We start from the raw sequence: 22,774 nt of genomic DNA on the forward strand, positions 1-22,774 counted from the left end.
CAAAGAAATAACGTATTATTACAAATTATTTGCAATTTATGACACAATACACTAATTATGTTAATGAATCATATTATTATCTACAATAATGATGTAATTCGTTGAGTTTTAATAAGCACGATTTCAGTTTTTTTTCCTCTTTGTTTTTTCTCTCGTAAAATCCTTATTTCCATCTAGCTTTTTTCTTTAAGCAATTTAACATTTTAAAATTCAAATAGTAGGTGCACTATTTGTGAGAGTGAAAAACTGTAGCTTCTTTCAAGAGTTGACCAAGACAATTATGTGTATTCTATTTAGATTTTGAGAAATTGCATGTAAAATTTTGATTCAATTCTCTTGAAATCTCAAGGGAAGAGGTGAGATTTGCGAGTGCTTAAAATACATTACGAAATCTCTATAATTCCCTCAAATTCCTCAACTTTTAAAAATTATATAAAATGAATTTCCAATTGAATACACCTGGAATGTTATCAACATTTTGAAATTCTAATTGAATACAAATGGATTTCTAAAAATCTAAATAAACTATATTAAAACCCTAATTCAATGCATGTTAAATTTCAGAGAATCATTTAAAATCCTGATTAAATATTTCTAGATTTTTTTTTGTTGAGATTTATCAAAAGAATTAAAATTCCTTAGAATCTGAATTGAATACACCATCCATTTATGATATGTACAAAATTTAACTATATTTTTGTACTAATTAATTTACCAATATATAAATACATATATATATTTTTATAAAATATATAACATGCCTAATATATATAATATTACATGAAAATAAGTTACCTACAAAATAAATGAATGTTAAAAAACATACTTATAAATAATAAATGTAGAGTTAATGTTACGAAAATTATATTTTACATATAAATGTGGGTAAATTATTTTAAACACATATATATACTATAAAAAAAAATTATGTCTAATATATATAAGAATCCATGCAAAATAATTTACCTACAACATAAAAAAAAAGCTGTTTGATTAAGTTAACAATACATGCAAAACAAATTCACCAATAAAAATGAATAATGAGCTAAAATATGCCTAATATGTGTAATAAATTTATTAGGCATATTAGGCATGTTAATCATTAGTCAATTATTGGGTGTGACAAAACATACATAAATCAATTATTAGGCATATTAGGCATTTTTGTCTATTTATTTATAGGCTTCTTTTTATATCCAAAATGGTCCCTGAGATTTGCATAACACATCATTTTGGTCTCTGAGATTGAAAATCAATAGAAATAGTCCCTGAGATTGTTCACCATCCATTATTTTGGTCATTCCATTAAAAACTTTGTTAAGTGTCCTGGAGCTCTTGGCCATAAGTTTGGGCAAATTTAAAAGCTTCGTAACTCAATCGTTTCTTAACTAAATTCGACCCATAATAGATCAAAATGAAGATAGAAAAGTGTAGAACAAGATTATACTCATTTGGAAGCCCAATGGTTGCCGGAGATGGCGGAATATGGTGAGGAGGGGGAGGTTAGTGATCTTATGCGTTGGGTGGTTTGTGGTCTATGGAGAATATTGAAGTGTCGAACTAGTATGGTGTTTGAGAAAATTGAGGTAGAGCCTACTGTTGTGATGCAATTACTTCAACAACAATGGGAGAAGATAGCGGGATGTGATGGGGAAGTAGTGCAACAACCAACCTGTGGGCAGCAAGGAAGAGGGGAGAGTCCTGAAGGGTGGGTTAAGCCACCTTTTGGAACAATAAAAGTTAATTGTGATGGAGCCTGGTGTAATCATACTGATGTGGGTGGTTTTGGGTAGAATGCGAGGGATTTTATGGGCATTTTAAAAGGTGTTGGAGGTGTGGGCAAAGTACTATATGTTTCGAGCATCATGGTGGAAGCGGAAGCAATGAGGTTGGCTTTGCTTGTGTGGAAATGGGCTTCGGGTCTGTTCAGTTGGAAGCTAATTCAAAGGTCTTTGTCAACATGATTCATGAGAGCATGCAACCAGAGGCAATCATGGATGGTATTCTATGGGACATTAACCTTATTAAGCAACAATTATGTTTTGTTGAGTTTATTTATACTCCCCGTGCCTGTAATGAGGCTGCGCATCTTGTGGCATCTTATGCCATGCGTGTGGAGAGTGATCACTCATAGGATGATTTTGAACCAAAATAATTATTTAATACTATGGCATCTGATGTAAAAATTTCGATACGTATTTAATAATATTCAACTTTTGACAAAAAAAAAAAAAAAAAAATTCACATAAGAGAGAGAAACCCAAGATAACACACCACCGATTTGGGAACTGGCACAGATGTATGTAGCAGAATTGTGGCCAGAAATACTTTGGCCCCCAACATCATGTAAATATCCCAAGCTCCCAACCCTTTATTTATTCCAATTTCCAACCAGCTGATCTCGTCCAAGGCCATACCAAATATGGACGCCTTCTCTTCCTCCTTCCTATCTGCATTTCCTGCCTTCTCTTCCCCCAAGCTCAGCAGTATTTCCTCTATCAGAATGGAAGAAAGACCCAGCTCCCAACCACCAGCTTCAAGGCCGCCGCCGTCGCAGCAGCCTCCGAGAACCACTCCACCACCGCCGCTAGCGGCAAAAGCCGATCATGCTCTTCAAAACAATGCCTCAACTTTCACTGCGGCAAAACAAACAGTTTCTGCGCTACCCGCAGTGATCTTCAATGCTTTGGACGATTTCATCAACAGCTTCATCGACCCTCCAGTGAAACCCTCAGTGGACCCCAGGCACGTGCTCTCCCACAACTTTGCTCCGGTTGAGGAGCTCTCGCCGACGGAGTGTGAGATCATACACGGCTCCCTGCCGCCGTGCCTCGACGGAGCCTACATTCGCAATGGCCCCAACCCGCAATACCTTCCTCGTGGGCCCTACCACCTGTTCGACGGGGACGGCATGCTGCACTCCGTTAGGATCTCTGGAGGCCGGGCGGTGCTCTGCAGCCGATACGTCAAGACCTACAAGTACACCGTTGAGCGTGACGCCGGCCACCCTATACTTCCCAACGTCTTCTCTGGCTTCAACGGCCTCACCGCTTCCGCCACACGTGGCGCTCTCTTCGCTGCCCGGGTCTTTACAGGTAGGGTCCACAATCCATTCCATACCTAAAACGCAAACATTTCAATGCATTCTCTTCTACATATTTCTTATTAAAAAAAAAAGAGTTTTAACGGAAAAATCTACGGTACTGTTCACTTTAACGAAAAATTATATTTTTACACTAAAAAATCAATTCTGGTATTATTCATTTTACCCTTTATTTTGTCCTTATCATTCAAACTCAAGTTTTCAAACCATTTTTATTAGTTTTCCTTTAAAAAAATTGACTTAAATGTTAAAATGATTTCTATGTTTTAAAATTAAAGAGAAATTAATGAAAATGGTTTGAAAACTTTTAGTTTTAACAATAAGGAAAAATAAATGGTAAAGTGAATAGTATCATGATTGACTTTTTAGTGTAAAAATATGGTTTTTCGTTAAAGTGAACTGTACCGGGAGTTTTTCGTTAAAGTTCCCTTTAATCAAAGGATCAATTTAATCTTTGTGTTTCTAATTTGGCCAATTTAGTTATTGTCTTTCTTTTCGTTCGCTAATTAAAGACATTTTTATCTAATTTTTATAAAAAATATATATATTATTATAAAATTATAATTTATTTGATTTAAAATATTTAAAATGAAATAAAATTAAAAATTATTTTCCTCCCAACTCTCTGACCTCCTCCCTAACATTGCTCCCTCTTTTTTCTATGTCACAACCTTAATCATTTTTCAGATTAGAAGTTTTATTTCTTATATGTGTTATTTCTTGTTGATTTGCATTTTTCTCAAAAGAGAAAGAGTAATTATTTCTCATATGAAATTTTTAAAAGAGATTGAATGAAATGTCCTTAATTGGTTAATAGAGACAAACATGAGAATTAAAGTAGTCAAAATCGAAATACGGGAACTAAATTGGCCATATGGCTATAACACAGAAACTATTTTGACATTTAAGCCTAAAAAAATTGGATAACATAATCTTTAGCGATCCGGACTACAAAACATGTCGGCTTTATGGCTACTAAATTGATAAAGAAACAAAATAGTTTTTCTTCAATTTAATCATTATTGTTCATTTTTCTTATTATAAATTGTCCTGACTATTGAAAAAAAAAAAACTATTATAGTTTTATTTTTGGGTAAATGACAAAAAATTACCTCAGCTATTGGTTTTACGACACTTTCATAACTTATCTTTTAAAATTGACAATGTCATACCCCATCTTACGAATTTGTGCTAATGTCAGACCTCTGTCAGTTTTTCTGTTGTTTTATCTGTTAAATCCTGACGTAGCCAAAGACAGGACCCACTCACTAATCCTATTAGATTAAAAAAATAATAAAATATATTTTTAATAATAAAATATTCAAAAATTAAAAAACTAAAAAAAATAAAAAGTGGCCTAAGGGATCCGCCCTTCTTTTTCCTCCACCCGCACCAACCCTTTTTCTTCTTCTTTTCGACAGCCACCAAACCCTTCCTTGTCCCCCCAACCTTCCTTCACCACCCTCTCTCTCTTTTCTCTCTCTCCTCTCTTTGGGATGCGGTCTCCCTCCTCCGTCCCTATCCCCACTCGCACTCATCCCGTCCCCTACCTTTGTCCTTATTTCTGTTTCAGAACCCCCTCCCTTCTTCAACCCAAACCCTAACCCTAATTCCCCAATTTCAAACAGAAAACCCTAATTCCCCCAAACCTTAACCCTAAATTTCAAATCTCCATAGTTGAGGCAATGCTGCAAACAGACTTACAACCATTGCAGGTCATCTTCTTGGGGCTCTCCTTGGCACCGTAGGCGGGGGATTCACTGCCTCCGTTAGAAGAAGCATCGACGGCCTTGCTGTTGTCTTCCCACTTGAGGGGTTTGTTGAGCGCGGAATGAATGTAATTGATCAAACCCCACGCCTCGAGGAAATCGAAAATCCTCTGAACGGAGCCGATGTCGTCAACTAGAGACTTGTGGGGGTCCATGAAGGTGAGCTTTCGAGAAAGGTTAATGGCCCTAGATTTGGCGATGATGGTGTTGCGATAGTACTTGTAGAGGGTAGGGTTTTTCGAAGGGGATCGAGAATCGAAGAACTCAGTGGTGGATGTGGTCCGGCGAGAACTAGCTGGAATAGCTAAGGATGTGGATGACGTTGGCGTCAGAGGTGGGATGTGGTTTAGGATGGCGGGGAGCGGCGGTGGTCAGAGTCTTAGGATTGGCAGCGATCAGAAGAGGAGTGGGTGGGGGTTTGGATGGGGTGTTGGAGGAGGAAAGGTCTTGGGCCTCTGTTTGGGTCGAAGATCTTCGAAGGGACAAAGGTAGGGGAAGGGAAAAGGTGGGAGGTGGGGGATGGGGTGGGTCCCACATTTTCTTAATAAATTTTTAAATGATTTTCTATATTTATTAGTTTTTTTTTTTTGTTGAAATATATTTATTTGTATTTAATTAATTTTTTTAATTTAGTTGGGTAAGGATGTGGTTCCCACACCTACCAGCTCATAACTTAACGGTCAAACTTAACAGAAAACTGACGGAGGTCTGACATTGGTACAAATTCGTAAGATGAGGTATGAAATTGTCAATTTTAAAAGATGAGGTATGAAAGTGTCGTGGCACCAATAGTTGAAATAGTATTTTGTAATTAACCCTTTATTTTTTGTTCAAAACTGTTGTTCTTACTATCTATTTATATCATTATTTATTATCTCTTTAATAAAAATGGGATCCATATACATTTGTGGGCCCAAATAAATAGTACAAATACATGATAATTGTAGTAATGATCTTTTTTGTTACTCCACATCTCCTTTTTCTTCCTCAATTTTTCTTTGGTCTATTCCATCCAAAAGTTAAAGGATGAGCACAAAAGAAAAAGGAGTAATTTCTGATACTTAGTACAACATTAGCAAGTACATAACTGTCATAACAAAATTAAATTAATTATATTTTTATTCTAATCTTTCATTCAGTATTACTATCAAATGATCGATGTAATATTCAAATATTCACCGTTACTTTGTTTATAGGCCAATACAATCCTGCAAATGGCATTGGTCTTGCAAACACAAGTTTGGCCTTCTTTGGCGACCGACTTTATGCTCTCGGCGAGTCCGATCTCCCTTACTCCATCCGCCTGACGTCCAACGGAGATATCGAAACTCTGGGACGCCATGATTTCGATGGCAAGCTCTCCATGAACATGACAGCTCATCCCAAGATAGACCCTGACACGGGGGAGGCCTTCGCCTTCCGCTATGGCTTTATACGGCCGTTTCTAACCTACTTCCACTTTGATTCGAATGGCGTGAAGCAGCCGGACGTTCCGATATTCTCCATGGTCACTCCAACGTTCCTCCATGACTTCGCAATCACCAAAAAACATGCCATATTTGCTGACATACAAATTGGGTTGAACCTTATTGACATGATCACTAAACGAGCCTCCCCCGTTGGTTTGGACCCCTCGAAAGTGCCGAGAATTGGAGTGATTCCGCGGTACGCAAAGGACGAGTCGGAGATGAGGTGGTTTGAGGTGCCGGGTTTCAACAGCGTACACGCCACCAATGCATGGGATGAGGACGATGCTATTGTGATGGTGGCACCAAACGTTTTGTCAGCAGAGCACACAATGGAGAGGATGGATCTTGTTCATTCCTTGGTTGAGAAGGTTCGGATTGATCTCAAAACGGGGATTGTGACGAGGCAGCTGATTTCGACCAGAAATCTGGATTTCGCCGTGATCAATCCGGCTTACCTCGGGAGGAAGAATAAGTATGTGTATGTAGCTGTGGGTGATCCCATGCCTAAGATATCAGGAGTTGTAAAATTGGATGTGTCCAATGCGGAGCACAAGGAGTGTATTGTGGCCAGCAGGATGTTTGGGCCGGGGTGCTACGGGGGCGAGCCGTTTTTCGTAGCCAGAGAGCCCGAGAATCCTGAGGCGGACGAGGACGACGGGTTTTTGGTGTCGTATGTTCACGATGAGAAGGCTGGGGAATCGAGGTTCTTGGTGATGGATGCAAAGTCTCCTCAGCTTGACATTGTGGCTGCTGTGAGGATGCCCCGGCGGGTGCCTTATGGCTTCCACGGACTCTTTGTGAGGGAAAGTGATCTCAACAAGTTGTAGTTTCATATGTCCCCATGAAGCAACATAGCAAACGTTACACAAACAAAAATATATTGCACATATTTATATTTTACAATAAAGCTTCCAATAAAAAATAAAAGTTTAAAATACAATTAATTTTGCTCAAATATAAAAAAATAAAAAAATTTACCATTAATTGGTGTTTATAAACATGTATCGGAGAAGTACGACAATAATCTACAATTAGATGGTTTATTGGGCCTATCTGGTGTGTACGAACCACATTTTGTTGGACTGATGATTAAGTTAAAGATAATATCAAAATTATATTAAATTCTATATCGCATAAATAAATCATGTAGGTGATCGCACTTCACCATACTAATTCCCCAAAGCAGAACAAGCTAATTGATCTAAGCATTGAGTGTTGGAATTTAATACAGCTGCAAACATAGATTACGAACATGCATCAAGTACTGTGATTTGAGTTCAGACTTTGTGAAGCCATTGATCGCTGGGAAATGAAAAGGAAATATTCTACTCAAGGAGGACCTTATGTTCTTTCTAGAATAGGGCTAGATTTTCTGATATACAAACATGTTCCTCTTGAGCAGGGACTTATACTTTTATAAATGTGCAACCATAACCATTTCCTCCTATCAAGGAAAACGGTTTGTTCAAAACACACGTCTATAGTGCTCCAACGTGGGATATCCACTCACCAACATGTTTAACCCTTAATGTCCTACTTTAAAGGAAAGAGGTTTATTCACCTATTAACTCTAACCATTCTCAGTTTCCACTAAACTCAAAACCCGAATGAGATAAGTTTATAGTCCAATATGGTTCCAACATTGAGCAACAATACCAATATCTGTTGTAACGAATAGTGGAGGCTTCCAGCTTCTCATAATTCTTCATCACAAGGTTGCTTCCATGTCCACTGCCTTCACTTGCGCGTTCATCCCAGTCACAATCGAAAATACGCAGAGTATTTTCTGATGATTAAAGGACCGTTTGATTTTGTTCTTTTCAGTTTTCAATCATACACCTGATAAAACAATAATCTATACATATTAATAGAATTCTGATTCTTAACCAAAACTTCGTAAAATTATCATTCTAACTTTCTAGACAAAACTGAACATAAATAAAAACTATGAACAATTTAGTAATTACACGAACATGAATTTTACTTTTTTTTACGTGAACCTTATATCCACACAAACATAGCAGCCCTATTCAAAATTAAAAATTAAATAAAAAAACCCTAGCTCTCTCCTCTTCCTCTCTTTGCACTCTGTCGCCAAAAAAATCCTCAATCGCTCTTCTCCCACGTTCTCCTCTTAACTGATCTACTTTCTTCAGAACCACCCAACAACACTATAATTTGTCTTTTCCCGAACTCCCACAAGTTACAAAAACAAATCTTTCAAAATATTAAAATCCCCATTCCATATTAATTCTTAAAAATTTGTTTAATGTTCAAAATTGCAAGATAAATGAAACAAGGATTAATCTATAAGGTTTGATCTGTATTTCTCTTCTCTTCAAAAATTGATGAAATATAAATGAAAGGATTGTCTTTGCTGGTTTGGTGGCTATGTTCGGCAGTCTATTGACAAATATTCCTAAAAAGCAGGCAACTTTTTCTTACAGTTTTGTGGATGTGACGAAACGTAGAAAATTAAGAAGCAAATTTAATTGCACACGTATTGGTGTTTGCCAATTGCTAGTTTGAGTTGAGTATACTCGAGCATGGTGATTAAGAGTTAAGACCCACGTTTACTTATCTTTGGGAGTTGCCGCGCCGACTGTCACCTTGTACGTTGTTGCATGCACGATTTATTTTGGTCCTCAAACACCAAGTAAAATATCTTACCAGCATGCACATTCTGAATCCACCTCGTTGGTCCTGTTCCGATTTAGTTACTGCCAATGCATGTGCAGCTGCTGCAAGCTAAAAATCACCATTTAGCTTCAGACAGGATCTCAACACATCCTCGTCTCCTCCAGCAGGTTTTCCTCCTCTTCATTGTCTGCAACCTGGAAACTCGTCAGCGCGCCTATTTCCAGCAACAACCCATCGAGCCAGACAAAATTCCCACACTTCCTCCTACCTCAGGACCTTCTCATCACCTGTGAATCCCATAGCTCCACCTGCTGCAAAACCCCTGCAACACTTGAGACTAAACATCACCAGGAGAAGTGTTGCTTCCAGTACCTAGAGGGCATACTCAAAGTCTTCCACCACAAACTTGCTAACCCGGCCTTGCACCCGTAGCACTGTGGACCCTTGCCTTCGGAACCGGATCCGAACCTGCTGTCTCTCTCAGATCCTCTTTCCAATTTTCTTCCACGATTTCAACCTTGAATAGCTTAAGCAGTCTTGTGCCCACCATCATCCATGGTCTCTTGTGTGTATCATTCCACACCAAAGAAGCTTGCACCTGCTCCAAACTTACTGTTTCTTTCCTTGCAGTAAAGTTTCACAAGGTTCTCGTACAAATCTGAAAGTGAGGTAAGAAGAAAGAGGCCTTTGTCTTCTTCCTCAACATCAACTTTCGCAGTTGATCCAAGCATCCCTAAACACGGCTTCCATTTCTTCAGGCTTCCATTACTCTCCTTTACCAAGAGCAAAACCGCCTCTCCCTTTAAACTGCTCAACTGAAAATTCCATGGTGAACAACAAATCTGGACCTCCAACGAACCAAAGCCCCCAACGATGCTCTGATACCAATTGTTGTGCCTTGGCCCGTTCGTTAGTGCGGAACCGAGATTCAGATTACAACCTCACCAAAATCACACACAGTTGAACAAAATAAAATACAAGAAATAAAGACACAAAGAAATTTGCGAGGTTCGGCAAAAAACTGTCTACGTCCCCGGAGAGATATTGCTCTTCACTATGAGAATAACAGTACAAATATACATGAGTTAAATCGACATAACCCAATCCCATATCCCTTGTACACCCACTCACAGAATTTTCCCAAGAGCCTCACTCTACCCCAAGAGTTCTTTCACTAGAATACTTTTCATTCTAGCTCTCTTGATTTTCTCTCAAACCATGTTCAACCTTTTCCATGGGAGAGCCGAATGCTCTCCCCCTTGGACGCTCTCTTTCAGACTTCACAAAGGCATAACCAAATGCCTTAATATAAACAAAAGGCCCCGCCTTCTCTCTCTCCTCTTCTCTCTTTCGGCTCATCACACAAGGCCAATTCTTTGCCTTTGTAAAAGCCACAAATCAAGGGCTAGACATCATAATGATGTCCCCCTTTTTCTTTGTCCCTTTCTTTAGCCGAAAGTAGCTAGCACTCCACATGGTTGAGATGAAATTGTTGCCAACTCATAATATGAGCCAATCACAACAGTTTTCTCAAAAGGGTATATGTAGCATTGCCTTGAGAGTCATCGTCGATCCCTCTTCATAGATCTTTGAGGCCAAATCAACGATCAAAAGCATGGTGCTGAGCTCTAGGATATGGAGAGGCACCAGATAGAGAAGACCGAGATGAATGAATCCAGCTGAATAGTCTTTCATTTTTCTGGCTATGTCAAATGGTATGAGCCAATTGAAGTGGAGATCATCAGGGATTTGTTTTACAATTTCTGAGATTTCAACCATGAACTTTTAGGGGAAAAAAACAGAAGAGAGGGGGGAGAAATCCGAAGGCAAGAAGCTAAGTATTTTTCACCGTAAGGTTGCTTTCCATCGCTTTCACTTCCAAGCTCAATCCACACGGTTTCATATACAACCGTGAATTTCTAAATGAACATGAAGTCTTTGAAGTCTTTCTTGATGCAATTAGCAATGCGGAAAAGTCCAAGTCAATACTCAAGTCCACCCCAACCACCATCAACAGAAAAAGTCTTTCTTGATGATTTCAGCCTATTGAATACTTGGAGAGCCAAGGGTAGACTTGACTTAAACTTTAAGTCTCGTTCGGAATTGCTTATGTTCATAAACTTTTTTTTTTTTTTTTTTTTTTCTAAAAGTGCTTTTGATGCAAATACGTTGAGATTTTTATTAAAAATTCAAGTGCTTCCTAAAAAAGGGCACTCGGAAGCACTCTGTTTCCCAAAAATATTTTTATGTAAGTTTTTCTGCCAAATTTCGCAGTGCTTTTGATTGTCAGAAAGCACTTTTAACTCTTCTTGAAACAACCCCATTTGTTTCTCGACTAATTACAACATTACTATCATGGCCCAAAGTTGTTAATTTTCACATGTAGAGGGGGCCATTGGTTTGTTATATTCTTGACCTTGTCTCTTGGCTCACAAAAGATAACGAAAAAAGGTTGGCCTACTTTGTGGAAGGACCAAAATTGACCAATTCTTACCCTGTGCAACAACAATGCAGTAATACATAATTCAGTGTAACAGCAATGTAGTTACTGGTTTTGTTTCTGTAGATTGTTGGACGCTTTGAAATTCCGATGAGATAATACAGTTGCCCTAGCAATGGTGCTGCAAAATGTCAAATTCTTATCAATATAGTAAAAGAGAAAGACATATAATTTGATGGAAGAATGCATCCAAACTGCAATAGTATTACATGAAGGGTTGCAACATCTTCACAATTTCATTTCCAAGTAACACATTAATTAAAACTACCAAAATAAAAGTTACAAATTGAGCTACAAGAAAACAGAATATTCATCCACTGCCTCTCTTCTTAGCCTGCATCTTCAATTTCTTCTCCACCGCGCGATTCTTGCAATCGTAGAAATATATCATGCAGACAATCCACTTCAGCACATTCCCAAAGCAGAACAAGCAAACCTGTGCAATAATACCACCAAAATAATTCCTGCTTTTGTAGCAGCCGGAATAGAGGCAAGGCAACCTCAAACTTATTTCCCAGAAAAAGAAAATGAGCATCAAACTAAACCCTCTCCACTCACATCCGCTGCTAAAATATATCGCCTGACCAAACGACTTGATTCCGCCCGCCCCATCCAGTATCGAAATCACAACGCTCACATTCCACACAGCACTCCATGCCAAATACATTACCAGAAGCCCAAATGCCGGCCAACACAGTACAGCATACAACAAAGCATCGAAATCATTGAAGTTTCGGAAGACAGCATAGTAGGTTATTCCTAGCCATGTCAGCCCTAGCAGAGTATAACTTGACAACACAAGGACATAAGAAAATGTTACAAAAGTTCCCTTCAGCCTTGTTTTGTCAAAGGTTTTTTTCACCATTTCTCTTAGAGTCATCACTGGACTCTCTTCTGTGTGTATCTTAGATCCCAAGTAAACGATCGGAATCGCGGTTACAAAATGGAGGAGATGAAGAGGCACCACAAAGAGAAACCCCAGATAAAATAACTCATTGGGAAAATCTTGGTTCAATTTTCTGGATACCTCAACTGGAATGGACCAACTCAACCTGAAGGAAGTCAAGTAGCGATTCATGCCGGCCTCACGCGGAGGCAGGTTTAGGGTTTTCAAGGTTTCAACCATGATTTTCTGGAGATGGGATTCATAGTAAATCAAGAAACAGAAGAGAGGAAGGGAGGTGAGGATTGTGAAAGTTAAGAATTTGATGTTTCTGGCAGGGATTATAAGAGCTTTCCTGAGAATACCGGAGGCTTCCAGCTTCTGATTCTTCATCACAAGATTGCTTTCCATCTCCATGGCTTCGCTTCCAAGCTCGATCCACTCACACTTGAAAGTTTCTGATTATCCAAAGCACATCATTTAATAAATCATTTGAGCAGTTTTAATTCTTTTTTATGGTTAGGTCAAAGGCTGCGTGCACGTCCCGTTGCACCCAAGTCAAGACTCCCTCCATGTAGATTAGACCTAGGTGATTTACGACAAAACGCGTACAAAGAGAAGAAATACGTTAAAATACTTCGTTACTTTATTTATTATTTAAGTTTACAATATATACGTATGTTTGCCTTATTCTATAAGGAATATAATTACAAGGATATGAAAACTAAATACAAGAGAGATTACAATCAAACAAATCTTAGTCCTATCTAAAATAGGACTCCTAGAATATTTACATGTTAAGACTCAAATCAACACTCCTCTCAAGTTGGTGCATAGATATCATACATGCCCAATTTGATAATTGGATCCTAAAAAACTTTACTAGATACTACCTAAGTAAGAACATGAACCTGCTGGTCCTCAGAATTCACAAACGGTATAAACACAATCTTCCTTACAGGATTTTCTTTGACAAAGTATCGATTAACCTCCACATGCTTTGTTCGATCAACATTTGACTTGATTCCCGAAGTAAATTACAAAATATGGTATTCGATTCTTAATTATTTGCAACATCCGCTAACCACGCACGATTACGCACAAGATCTTGTTCAGAATATGGTTTTCGATTCTCAACTGTTCGCAACATCCACTAATTGGATCATTAATTACAATGGTCAAACAAAGAACATACAACCAAAAAAGAATGGTTAGTCTTGTATAGTATGTGGTAGGTTTGAACTATGCTGCACAAATAAGAGTACCGCAACCAGAAGATGTCAAAAACCAAGTCTTTGTGACTAATGATGGGGTGAGATGGACTCCACAAGCAAAAAAGATCGTCAGCTCATTGGCACTTAGTCAGTAGATTAACCAACCATACTACTACGCTCAAAGACTACTACCATAAATGCTCAATTCTCAACCACTGAGAACCAAACTCTCCTTCTTCGATCAGCAAGCGGAGAACTAAGAAGTGGAGTCTTACTGTGATACACGGTAGATGATGACGACACTCTAATATGGCCAGTTGCTTCCAAGTTTCTCAAGGAAAGAGAAGCAGACTTACGCGTAGACATCCAACGTATCAAAGTTCGTGGATACAACTTCATCTTCTTGAACCAACAAAAAAGGGTGTTCATGAAGCTCTGCTGGAGAAGAATGCAATAAAAAGGTGTCGCGTGCAACCAAAGTACCAAAGTTCGTGGATATTCCAGTTTCACTGAAGAATACGCAGGAGCAACTACAAGAAGAAGACTTTGATGGATGCAGAGCAGAGATAGAAATTGTGAGCGCTAAGATGCAGTAAGTGTTGAAACGAAGCCGTTTTAGCCGAAAATACACCTCAAATCAAAACAAACAAACTTTAGGAACATCTAATGCAAACAATGAAAATCCAACCACAAAGAAAGAGTTCACATAAAATCATATATAAACAGATATAATATAGCACCTTCAAAGTAGGAAAGCAACCTCAAATTTTTAGCACGCAGAAGTGAGAAAGCCGAGGCAAATGATGTCCAAGTCATCCAATCCAAGTTTCTAATAAAACCCATTGTCACGACATCGACATAACTAACATGATTCTCGTCAATCCTACTAGAACTACCATATAGCAGAGATATCATCCTTCCAAGTCATCCAGCAGTTGCTCCAATTCCAGCTTAGTCCCTGTAGAGGCAAACAAGCAGATGCACTCAGCTACTCGATAATATCTACAAGAAAAGAAGTCCCAAAACACAAAGCCCTAACACTTTCGACAAGTTGTCCCATTCCAAATACACTTTACTTGTTCGAGCTTATATCTTTCACCATTTTGTAAAAACGTTGTATAGCCATGACTTACCCATTGGCATAAGGTGAAGCACGGTGAGCATGGCGATGTGGAGGAGACCTGCTATAGCTCCGTCCACGTCGAGGAGGTGTAACACTACGGCGTCGTGGAGGTGATCTTCTCCTACGCGGACTATAACTCCTGCCAAAAAAGATATCATTTAAGTGTAATAATTTTAATTCTCCTCATCAAGAACAAAATATTTTCAATTCAAAAGTAGACAAACATTAGGAATATTGTGTTCCAAATAAAAAAAACTTGGCAAGCACAAGGCAAATTCTAAGTGAGCTGAGACAAGTATGTCAAGAAGGATGCGGTTAATCAGGGTACAAACAATTCTCATAACCATTCAAACACTCAACGCAACAATAGCATAAAATGGAAAGACAACGGGTCATCAAAATACAGAATCACAATTTTAACAGAGTGAGTTAAAAAAAAAAGATGGCCACACCTGCGCCCATAGCCATCGTAACTAGGACTTCTGCGGCGTCGAGGGGATGGACTTCGACGCCTTCCACTACTCACTCCTCGTGAACCAACGCGCGTGCGACATTCTCGAGCAAAATGACCAGGTTCACCACACTCATAACACTTTAAGTCCTCTCCTCCACCACGCCCACGTCCACCACCACCACGGCCTCCACTACCCGTAGAATTGTGAGAAAGCTCCACACGCCATCCATTTTTACCTGTAGACACAAAAAAACGGGAGATAGGAAGAATAAATGAAGATATGATGCAATAGATAGTGTGGACTATAAAATAAGACACCAACTTATCACTTATAGTTGCAAAGGTCAAAACAAAACAAATTAACACACACAAATACAGTTAGAGTGGGATAGTTGGGCAAACCATTCAAAGCTTGAACCGCGTCTAGAGCATCCCTGCGATCATCAAATTCAATAAATGCATATCCTGGCGGTCTTCGTGCAACCCATACACTGTCATCAATTTCATAAAAATATCGGTTAGCAACACGAATCCTTCAAACCTATGAAAATTGATCACAACTCGCTAAGACAACGAAAAAACAAGAGGAATGTAGCAGAAAATACTTGCGAAGAACGCCGAACATCCGAAATTCATCTTCCAGATCCCTCTCGTTCACTCGAGGGTCCAAATTCCCAACATAAACCCGAGTCATCGTCGCAATACCACCTTCAACCTAGCAAAATACAAATATATTTAACACAAATTTATCCAATAAAAAAAATTCTCATATAAATTCCAGAAAGAATCGAACTTTTCAAGGAAAAATTAGAACAAATCGAACGTTCAATGATTAACGAATCGAAAAGAGGGAAAAATAGCATTGAATATTACCTTGAAAAAAACCCTAGAATTTGTGAACTTTGATTGATCAGAGCGACGGGGAAACGGATTGGGTGCTCTGCGGGTGGAATCGGAGAGCTCGATTAAACCCTAGAAACCAGAACCAATTTCCCCGCGTGTTCTTCGATGGATTGTACATTCCCCTTTTAGCCCTTATGGTGAATCTCCTCTTTTAACCTTGTCTGTGAGTTTCGGGAGCCCAACTGGCCCGCTATTGGGCTTATATGTAAAGTTATCTGTTCTCAAGGCCCAGCCTTCTAATGGTGTCTGAACGGCATGAAGTTTTTAATATCCAAAGCCATCGTCATTGCTAACATATGCCTTCGGGCACGTTTGAAAAACACTTTTAAAATGATCGAAAATATTTTTGGTAAAATTAATTTTGGGTTTCTATAAGCACTATAAGTGCCTAAAGAAGTATCATATATGTTTTTCTTGCAGTAAACACTTAAAATGATTTTCTATAATTCACTTGGATTTCTACTAAAGATTGGTTTAAAAATTTTGGTTTTATAGCCAAAATGGTCCTTGAGATTTGCATAACTCACCAATTTGGTCCTTGAGATTTGAAATCAATAGAAGTGGTTCTTGAGATTGTCCACCATCAATCATTTTGATCATTCCGCAAAAAAATTATGTTAACTGAGAATCAAAATGACAAAAATGCCCTCAATTTAACAAGCAATAGACCAAAATGATTTGACAAAGAATTGAAGGTATTTTTGTTATTTTATCTTATTTAATGGATATTTTTCATGGAATGAACAAAATGATTGATGATGGACAATCTCATGGACAACTTTGATTGATTTCAAATCTCAGGGATCAAAATGAGGAGTTATGCAATTCTCAGTGACTATTTTAGGTAAAAAGCCAAAAATATTTTCACCAAAAGTATTTTCAATCATTTTAAAAGAATTTTCAAACGAGCCCTATGTTTCTCAAATCATTTTTGTAGGATAAATTTTTACTTCTTCACATTATTTCACCCCCTTTATTAATCCATGTCATATTTCCAATGATTCTGCTTACTCCATTTGCAAGTTATTGGTTATTGTCTAGAAATATCTTAAGAAACATACTCTCTACAAAATGGCGTGCAAGCGTTTAATATTTCTCATCAAACAAGACTAATGACGTACTTGGAAAACTTTTCTAGTGGAAGTGATGTTGTTATAAACACTTTAGAAATTTAATAAAAGTTCAGTGTTAAAACTTCCAAGTTTTATTAAGTGAAACACATTTAAAAGCATTATTTTTTTTTTCATAAAAGTGTTTTTCCTCGTATGAAAGCAAATTATAAACAAATTCTAAATTTATAGTGAAGAGTTTGGACCAACATAAAAATAAAATAAGAGAAATGCTTTCAAACATCATATCGTCTTCTACTCAAATTATCAGAGTAATTCACTGTCTACAGAAGATAATCTATTTATTAAATATACAATCATTGAATAATCTGAATTCGTAAAACTAAATAATCCAAACTAATTCACATTATCTAATATTCGTAACATTTAATATTACGTAATATAAAAAGAATTCCGAAAGGATAAACTGAAATAATCTTATAGAAAGAAGGAAGGTATACTATAAAACAAGAAAAAGGTGCGTGAAAGTATGGTTATGGACCAATAGCAGAAAAGCCGAAGGAAGATAAATGGATGGTTTATTGTTATTATGTCAATAATGTCCGTGTCGTTATTCGAAAACGCTGTCGCCGTCCTCACTCCCACTCATCTGCCAGGCTCAAACATCATCTCAGCAGGCACGATATATAACCCACAACAAATCATTCAATTTCATGACCAATTACTGAAGCTCGAAGAAAAAGATTGGATTTTTGCATGTGGGTTCTGAAGGATTTGTGCAAAAATGGCAGAAGAAGATGGGATTGTGGAGAGGAGTGAGAGATGGGCGGGAAGAAGTGGGAGTGGGGTTGGGAGCGACTCGAGGTGGGTGGATGGGAGCGAGGTGGACTCGGAATCGCCGCCGTGGTCGTTGCAGTCTGAGAATGGAGGACGCGGCAGAGGAGAAGGGTATGGAGGATCTCTCAGGAGGAGGCTTGTGAAGAAGCCCAGGAGAGTTGATTCTCTTGATGTGGAAGCCATGGCGATTGCTGGTGCTGGTAGCCATTACTTGAAGGTAATAACACAGTTCATTACATTTTTCTTCGGTTTTTTTGTGAAATAAATGATTTTTATGTGGTATTAGTGGTTTTTCTTTACGTGTTGGTTAATTTTAAATTCATTATATGTTTTAAAATTTTAAATTTGGTTATTTGGAATAAAGGTTACTTTGCAGACGTGGGTGTAGCCACAATGGCTAGAGCTGACGTGCTTCCATGTGCACTCGAGTTTGAATCCTCATCCCCGCGATTTAGATTAACTTGGAGTAGAGTATCGTTTGTATTAAAAAATAATCTTTGTAATATGGTATGTTTGTTACATCATGTGAACCTTTTATTAAGAAATTGTACATCAGCAGAATCATGATTTGCCACCCCTTTTGGCAGACAAAATTACCTTTTCTCAATTCTATAATGTAAAAAGTTTGAAAATGCTAGTATGATACTATCCATGACTTACTAACTTTATTTAATCAATCAGGATCATTCTGTTTGGGGCACTCTTGCTTTAGGATTCCAAACTCTTGGCGTGGTCTACGGTGACATGGGAACGAGCCCTTTATATGTCTTTGCTGATGTGTTCAGCAGGGTGAGCATCGAATCAGATGTTGATGTCTTGGGAGCTTTATCACTAGTGATGTACACAGTTGCGCTTATACCTTTAGCAAAATATGTTTTCGTAGTTCTCAAAGCCAATGATAATGGAGAAGGTGGGCACTTTTTCGTGTCACAATTATTTTGTCCTTAGTTGCTTGGTAGTATATGGTCATGTGAGTACTTGTTAACCTGTACACTATTTATGTTTCCAATTGTAGGAGGAACATTTGCATTGTACTCACTGATATGCAGATATGCAAATGTTAATCTGCTGCCAAATCGTCAGCCAGCTGATGAACACATCTCAAGTTATAAGCTCAAATTGCCCACTCCAGAGTTGAAAAGGGCCTTGCGTATAAAAGACACTTTAGAAAAGAGACCATTCTTGAAAACTATCCTCTTGTTGTTCGTTTTGATGGGAACTTCAATGGTTATAGGAGATGGTATTCTAACCCCAGCTATATCAGGTGCATTACTTGACTGGGCTTGAGGTGGAAAACTCTTGATATCATGTACTCAGCCAACAAAATATGTTTAAGCTGTAGCTACTGACATGAAATCACATTACCAATAACAGCCACAGATTGTTCTTGCATCGTTTTCAAGTTCATCTTCCTTAGACAGGAAACCACAATTAGGAAGTAGGACTTTTGTTAAACCTGGCTGAAACTGCAAAATTGTGCAGTCATTTTCATGCATTATACGAATGTTTTCCATTGTATCTGTGTAGGAGAGTATACTGATGTACTTTCTTCTTTTTGGTCGTCATAGTGATGTCTGCTGTGAGTGGCCTGCAAGGTGAAGTGCCAGGTTTTGGTACAAGTGAGTATCTTTTTCTTAGTCTGATTGAGAATCTGTGGTTCATTTGTTTACTTAACTATTTTTTTTACCTGGGATAGAATTGGAAGGGGAAACACAAATAATAACTTATAAGTTGCGGACAATATGGCCCATAATCTGATTGATTTTAATTGCAGATGCTGTGGTTATTGTTTCGATTGTAATTCTCCTAGTGCTGTTCAGCATACAGCGGTTTGGGACTGGAAAAGTGGGTGTCATGTTTTCTCCAATACTTGCTTTGTGGTTCTTCAGCCTGGCTTCTATTGGAATCTACAATTTAGTGAAGTATGACATTACCGTCCTGAGGGCATTCAATCCTGCTTATATTTATTTTTTCTTCAAGAAGAACAATAAGGAAGCGTGGTTCGCTCTTGGTGGTTGTGTTCTGTGCATTACAGGTATATTTCACCTTTAACTCCCCGTTAGGTTTCTAATGAGAGCCATTTGTTTTCCTTTTTCAATGTCTCCTATGGATTTATAGTAAAGAAACTTCCCAAATGCATTAGCGGTTATGCTGTTTCAGGAGCTGAAGCTATGTTTGCTGATCTAGGACATTTCTCTGTGCGAGCCATTCAGGTTGGCCAATGCATACCCTTTCTCTCCCTTGAAATAGCTTCATACATTTTATTTATTGAAGAGCATCATATAATCTATACATCTTATGCAGGTTGCCTTCAGTTTGGTGGTGTTCCCCTGCCTTCTCTTAGCTTACATGGGCCAAGCTGCTTATCTGATGAAACACCCTGATTCCTCGGCTAGAATATTCTATGATTCTGTGCCAGGTGACACTTTCCAACATCTTGGCTACCATTCTTTTCAACTCCACTCTAACTGTCTCATAAAGGGGCATCTCTCTGTATTTGGTTCCTCAGTTTGACACTTATGGTTCTCCAATCTTGTGAACAAACAGATAGTCTTTTCTGGCCAGTCTTTGTGGTAGCTACCCTTGCTGCAATGATTGCCAGCCAAGCGATGATATCTGCTACATTTTCATGTGTTAAGCAATCAATGGCTCTTGGATGCTTCCCAAGGCTAAAGATAATTCACACCTCAAAGAGGCGAATGGGCCAAATTTATATCCCTATTATCAATTGGTTTTTAATGATCATGTGCATAGTTGTGGTTTCCATCTTTCAAAGCACCACAGAGATTGCCAATGCATATGGTGAATTATCCTTTTCCTCTCCTTCCTATAAGAATTTGGTCCAAAGGAAAAGATATTTGTATATTTGAAATGAAGTTGGTTTAACATTCATATTCTAATGTTATCACATGAAATTCTATATGTTACAATTTTAAATGCCGCTAGGCAGGACTATTGAGCTTATATTCCTCACAACAATATACTTGAGTTTTATTAGTCGAACATGAGTCAAGCTATACCAACTATTAATGTGTAATGATAATTTTGCTAATCCAATTATCTCTATTCACGCAGGAATAGCTGAAGTTGGTGTCATGATGGTGAGCACAACCTTGGTGACACTTGTAATGCTTCTCATTTGGCAAACCAACTTGTTTCTAGCTTTGTGTTTTCCACTTGTATTTGGATCGATAGAGTTTGTCTACTTGTGTGCGGTTTTATCAAAAATCAAAGAGGGTGGCTGGCTGCCTCTTGCTTTCGCCTCTTGCTTCCTCTGTGTGATGTACACTTGGAACTATGGGAGTGTGCTGAAGTACCGAAGCGAGGTAAGGGAGAAGATATCCATGGACTCCATGACTGATCTTGGCTCCACACTAGGGACTGTTAGAGTCCCAGGAATTGGATTGCTGTATAGTGAGCTTGTCCAAGGCATCCCATCCATTTTTGTGCAGTTCCTTCTAAGTCTTCCAGCTATCCACTCCACTATAGTTTTCGTCTGCATTAAGTATGTCCCTGTCCCAGTGGTTCCTCAGGAAGAAAGGTTTCTGTTTCGAAGAGTTTGCCCAAAAGACTACCATATGTTCCGCTGTGTAGCCCGATACGGTTACAAAGATATCCGGAAGGAAGATCACAATTCATTTGAACAACTTCTAGTTGAAAGCCTGGAGAAGTTTCTGAGGAAGGAAGCTCAAGATATTGCCTTGGAGAGCAATTTAAATGACTCGGACTTTGACAATGATTCTCCCAGGTCAAGGGATTTGGGAGTCCCAGGAGGCGATGAGATTGAGGAACTCAGGATTCCATTGATGCACAATGGAAGATCACTGGAGGTAGGAGGAGGTTCAACCTCAGAAGAAACTGCTGTTGCTGAAACGTTGCCATCTAGTGTGATGTCATCGAATGAAGACCCGAGTCTGGAGTATGAGCTCTCAGCACTGCGAGAAGCAATGGATTCAGGATTTACGTATTTGCTAGCGCACGGAGATGTGAGGGCAAAGAAGAACTCGTTTTTCTTCAAGAAGCTAGTCATAAACTACTTCTATGCATTCATGAGGAGGAACTGCAGAGCAGGTCCTGCCAATATGAGTGTGCCTCACATGAACATCATGCAAGTCGGAATGACTTACATGGTCTGATTTATTTATTTTTACTTGCAGAATTTATCTCATTTTATGGATATTTATCTGCTGCTTATTGCAACCTCTATGTGAGACACTGTAAGACAATTATTGCATCATAAATTGGCTACCTGCTGCCACTTTCATATTTCTCCAACCTTCAGAAAAACATGCAACTAGGACGCTCTGGTGACGGTATCTCAAACCGACTGATCATACCATATGTGGTATCTTGTGATTTGTTTGCGATACCGCCCCCTTAACGGGTCTGTTGAATGTGAGTTCTTCTCTCTTTGTGTTTCCTTGTCTTGGTTTTGGTCCATTTTTCAACACCAACCAAAGTAATTCTTGCGTACAAGAAGCTCTGTTGGGTCAATTTTTCTTGTCGGGCTTCAGGTAAAAGTGGCAACCTATTTTTCTTGGTGGAAAAGTATCGACATTTAGAATAAACCCTAAAGAATATTTTTATGTACAAATATAATCGAGCCACATTTCTCACGCTGTGGGTTTTAATAAGAAGGCCAACTCATGCAAGTGCGTGCTTGAGGGTTCTTATAGAAGGAATAGGATCCTCTCGGGATCCTCTTTGTGGGGATCCGGATGATTAATCAATTGTGTCCGCTTATCATACATGGTATGATTAGAAATTATTTAAAATTTTTAATTTAAAATTCAATATAAATAATACCTA

The 22,774-nt window shown here is 38.4% G+C and overlaps 4 protein-coding genes across 5 annotated transcripts; 2 read left to right on the forward strand and 2 right to left on the reverse strand.

Moving 5' to 3' along the window:
- The first annotated feature begins 2,310 nt into the window (after positions 1–2,310).
- Positions 2,311–7,276, forward strand: LOC137736917 (probable carotenoid cleavage dioxygenase 4, chloroplastic). Its single transcript, XM_068476237.1, has 2 exons — positions 2,311–3,095; positions 6,069–7,276. The coding sequence occupies exons 1-2, from the start codon at positions 2,423–2,425 to the stop codon at positions 7,166–7,168; spliced, it is 1,773 nt and encodes a 590-aa protein (XP_068332338.1). The 5' UTR covers positions 2,311–2,422; the 3' UTR covers positions 7,169–7,276.
- A 4,515-nt stretch (positions 7,277–11,791) lies between these two features.
- Positions 11,792–12,781, reverse strand: LOC137736296 (uncharacterized). Its single transcript, XM_068475589.1, has one exon. The coding sequence runs from the start codon at positions 12,779–12,781 to the stop codon at positions 11,792–11,794; it is 990 nt and encodes a 329-aa protein (XP_068331690.1).
- A 1,498-nt stretch (positions 12,782–14,279) lies between these two features.
- LOC137737147 (serine/arginine-rich splicing factor RSZ21-like) lies at positions 14,280–16,168 on the reverse strand. 2 transcript variants are annotated; one of them, XM_068476538.1, is made up of 6 exons: positions 16,029–16,168; positions 15,761–15,870; positions 15,558–15,646; positions 15,154–15,391; positions 14,712–14,840; positions 14,280–14,536 (listed from the first exon to the last, which is right to left on the reverse strand). In XM_068476538.1, exons 2-6 carry the CDS (start codon positions 15,847–15,849, stop codon positions 14,530–14,532), a joined length of 552 nt encoding a protein of 183 aa, XP_068332639.1. In that variant the 5' UTR covers positions 15,850–15,870; positions 16,029–16,168; the 3' UTR covers positions 14,280–14,529. The 2 variants fall into 2 exon arrangements, with proteins under 2 accessions (XP_068332639.1, XP_068332640.1); XM_068476539.1 differs by lacking the exon at positions 14,280–14,536 and having other exon boundaries at positions 14,708–14,840.
- A 1,512-nt stretch (positions 16,169–17,680) lies between these two features.
- On the forward strand, positions 17,681–22,227 carry LOC137736790 (putative potassium transporter 12). The gene is made up of 9 exons (XM_068476060.1): positions 17,681–18,182; positions 18,647–18,875; positions 18,981–19,229; positions 19,534–19,584; positions 19,740–20,000; positions 20,126–20,178; positions 20,270–20,384; positions 20,513–20,767; positions 21,041–22,227. The coding sequence occupies exons 1-9, from the start codon at positions 17,913–17,915 to the stop codon at positions 22,099–22,101; spliced, it is 2,544 nt and encodes an 847-aa protein (XP_068332161.1). The 5' UTR covers positions 17,681–17,912; the 3' UTR covers positions 22,102–22,227.
- Positions 22,228–22,774: the final 547 nt, after the last annotated feature.

This window comes from Pyrus communis, chromosome 6 (assembly GCF_963583255.1).
Source record: "Pyrus communis chromosome 6, drPyrComm1.1, whole genome shotgun sequence".
Classification (NCBI taxonomy): Eukaryota; Viridiplantae; Streptophyta; class Magnoliopsida; order Rosales; family Rosaceae; genus Pyrus; species Pyrus communis.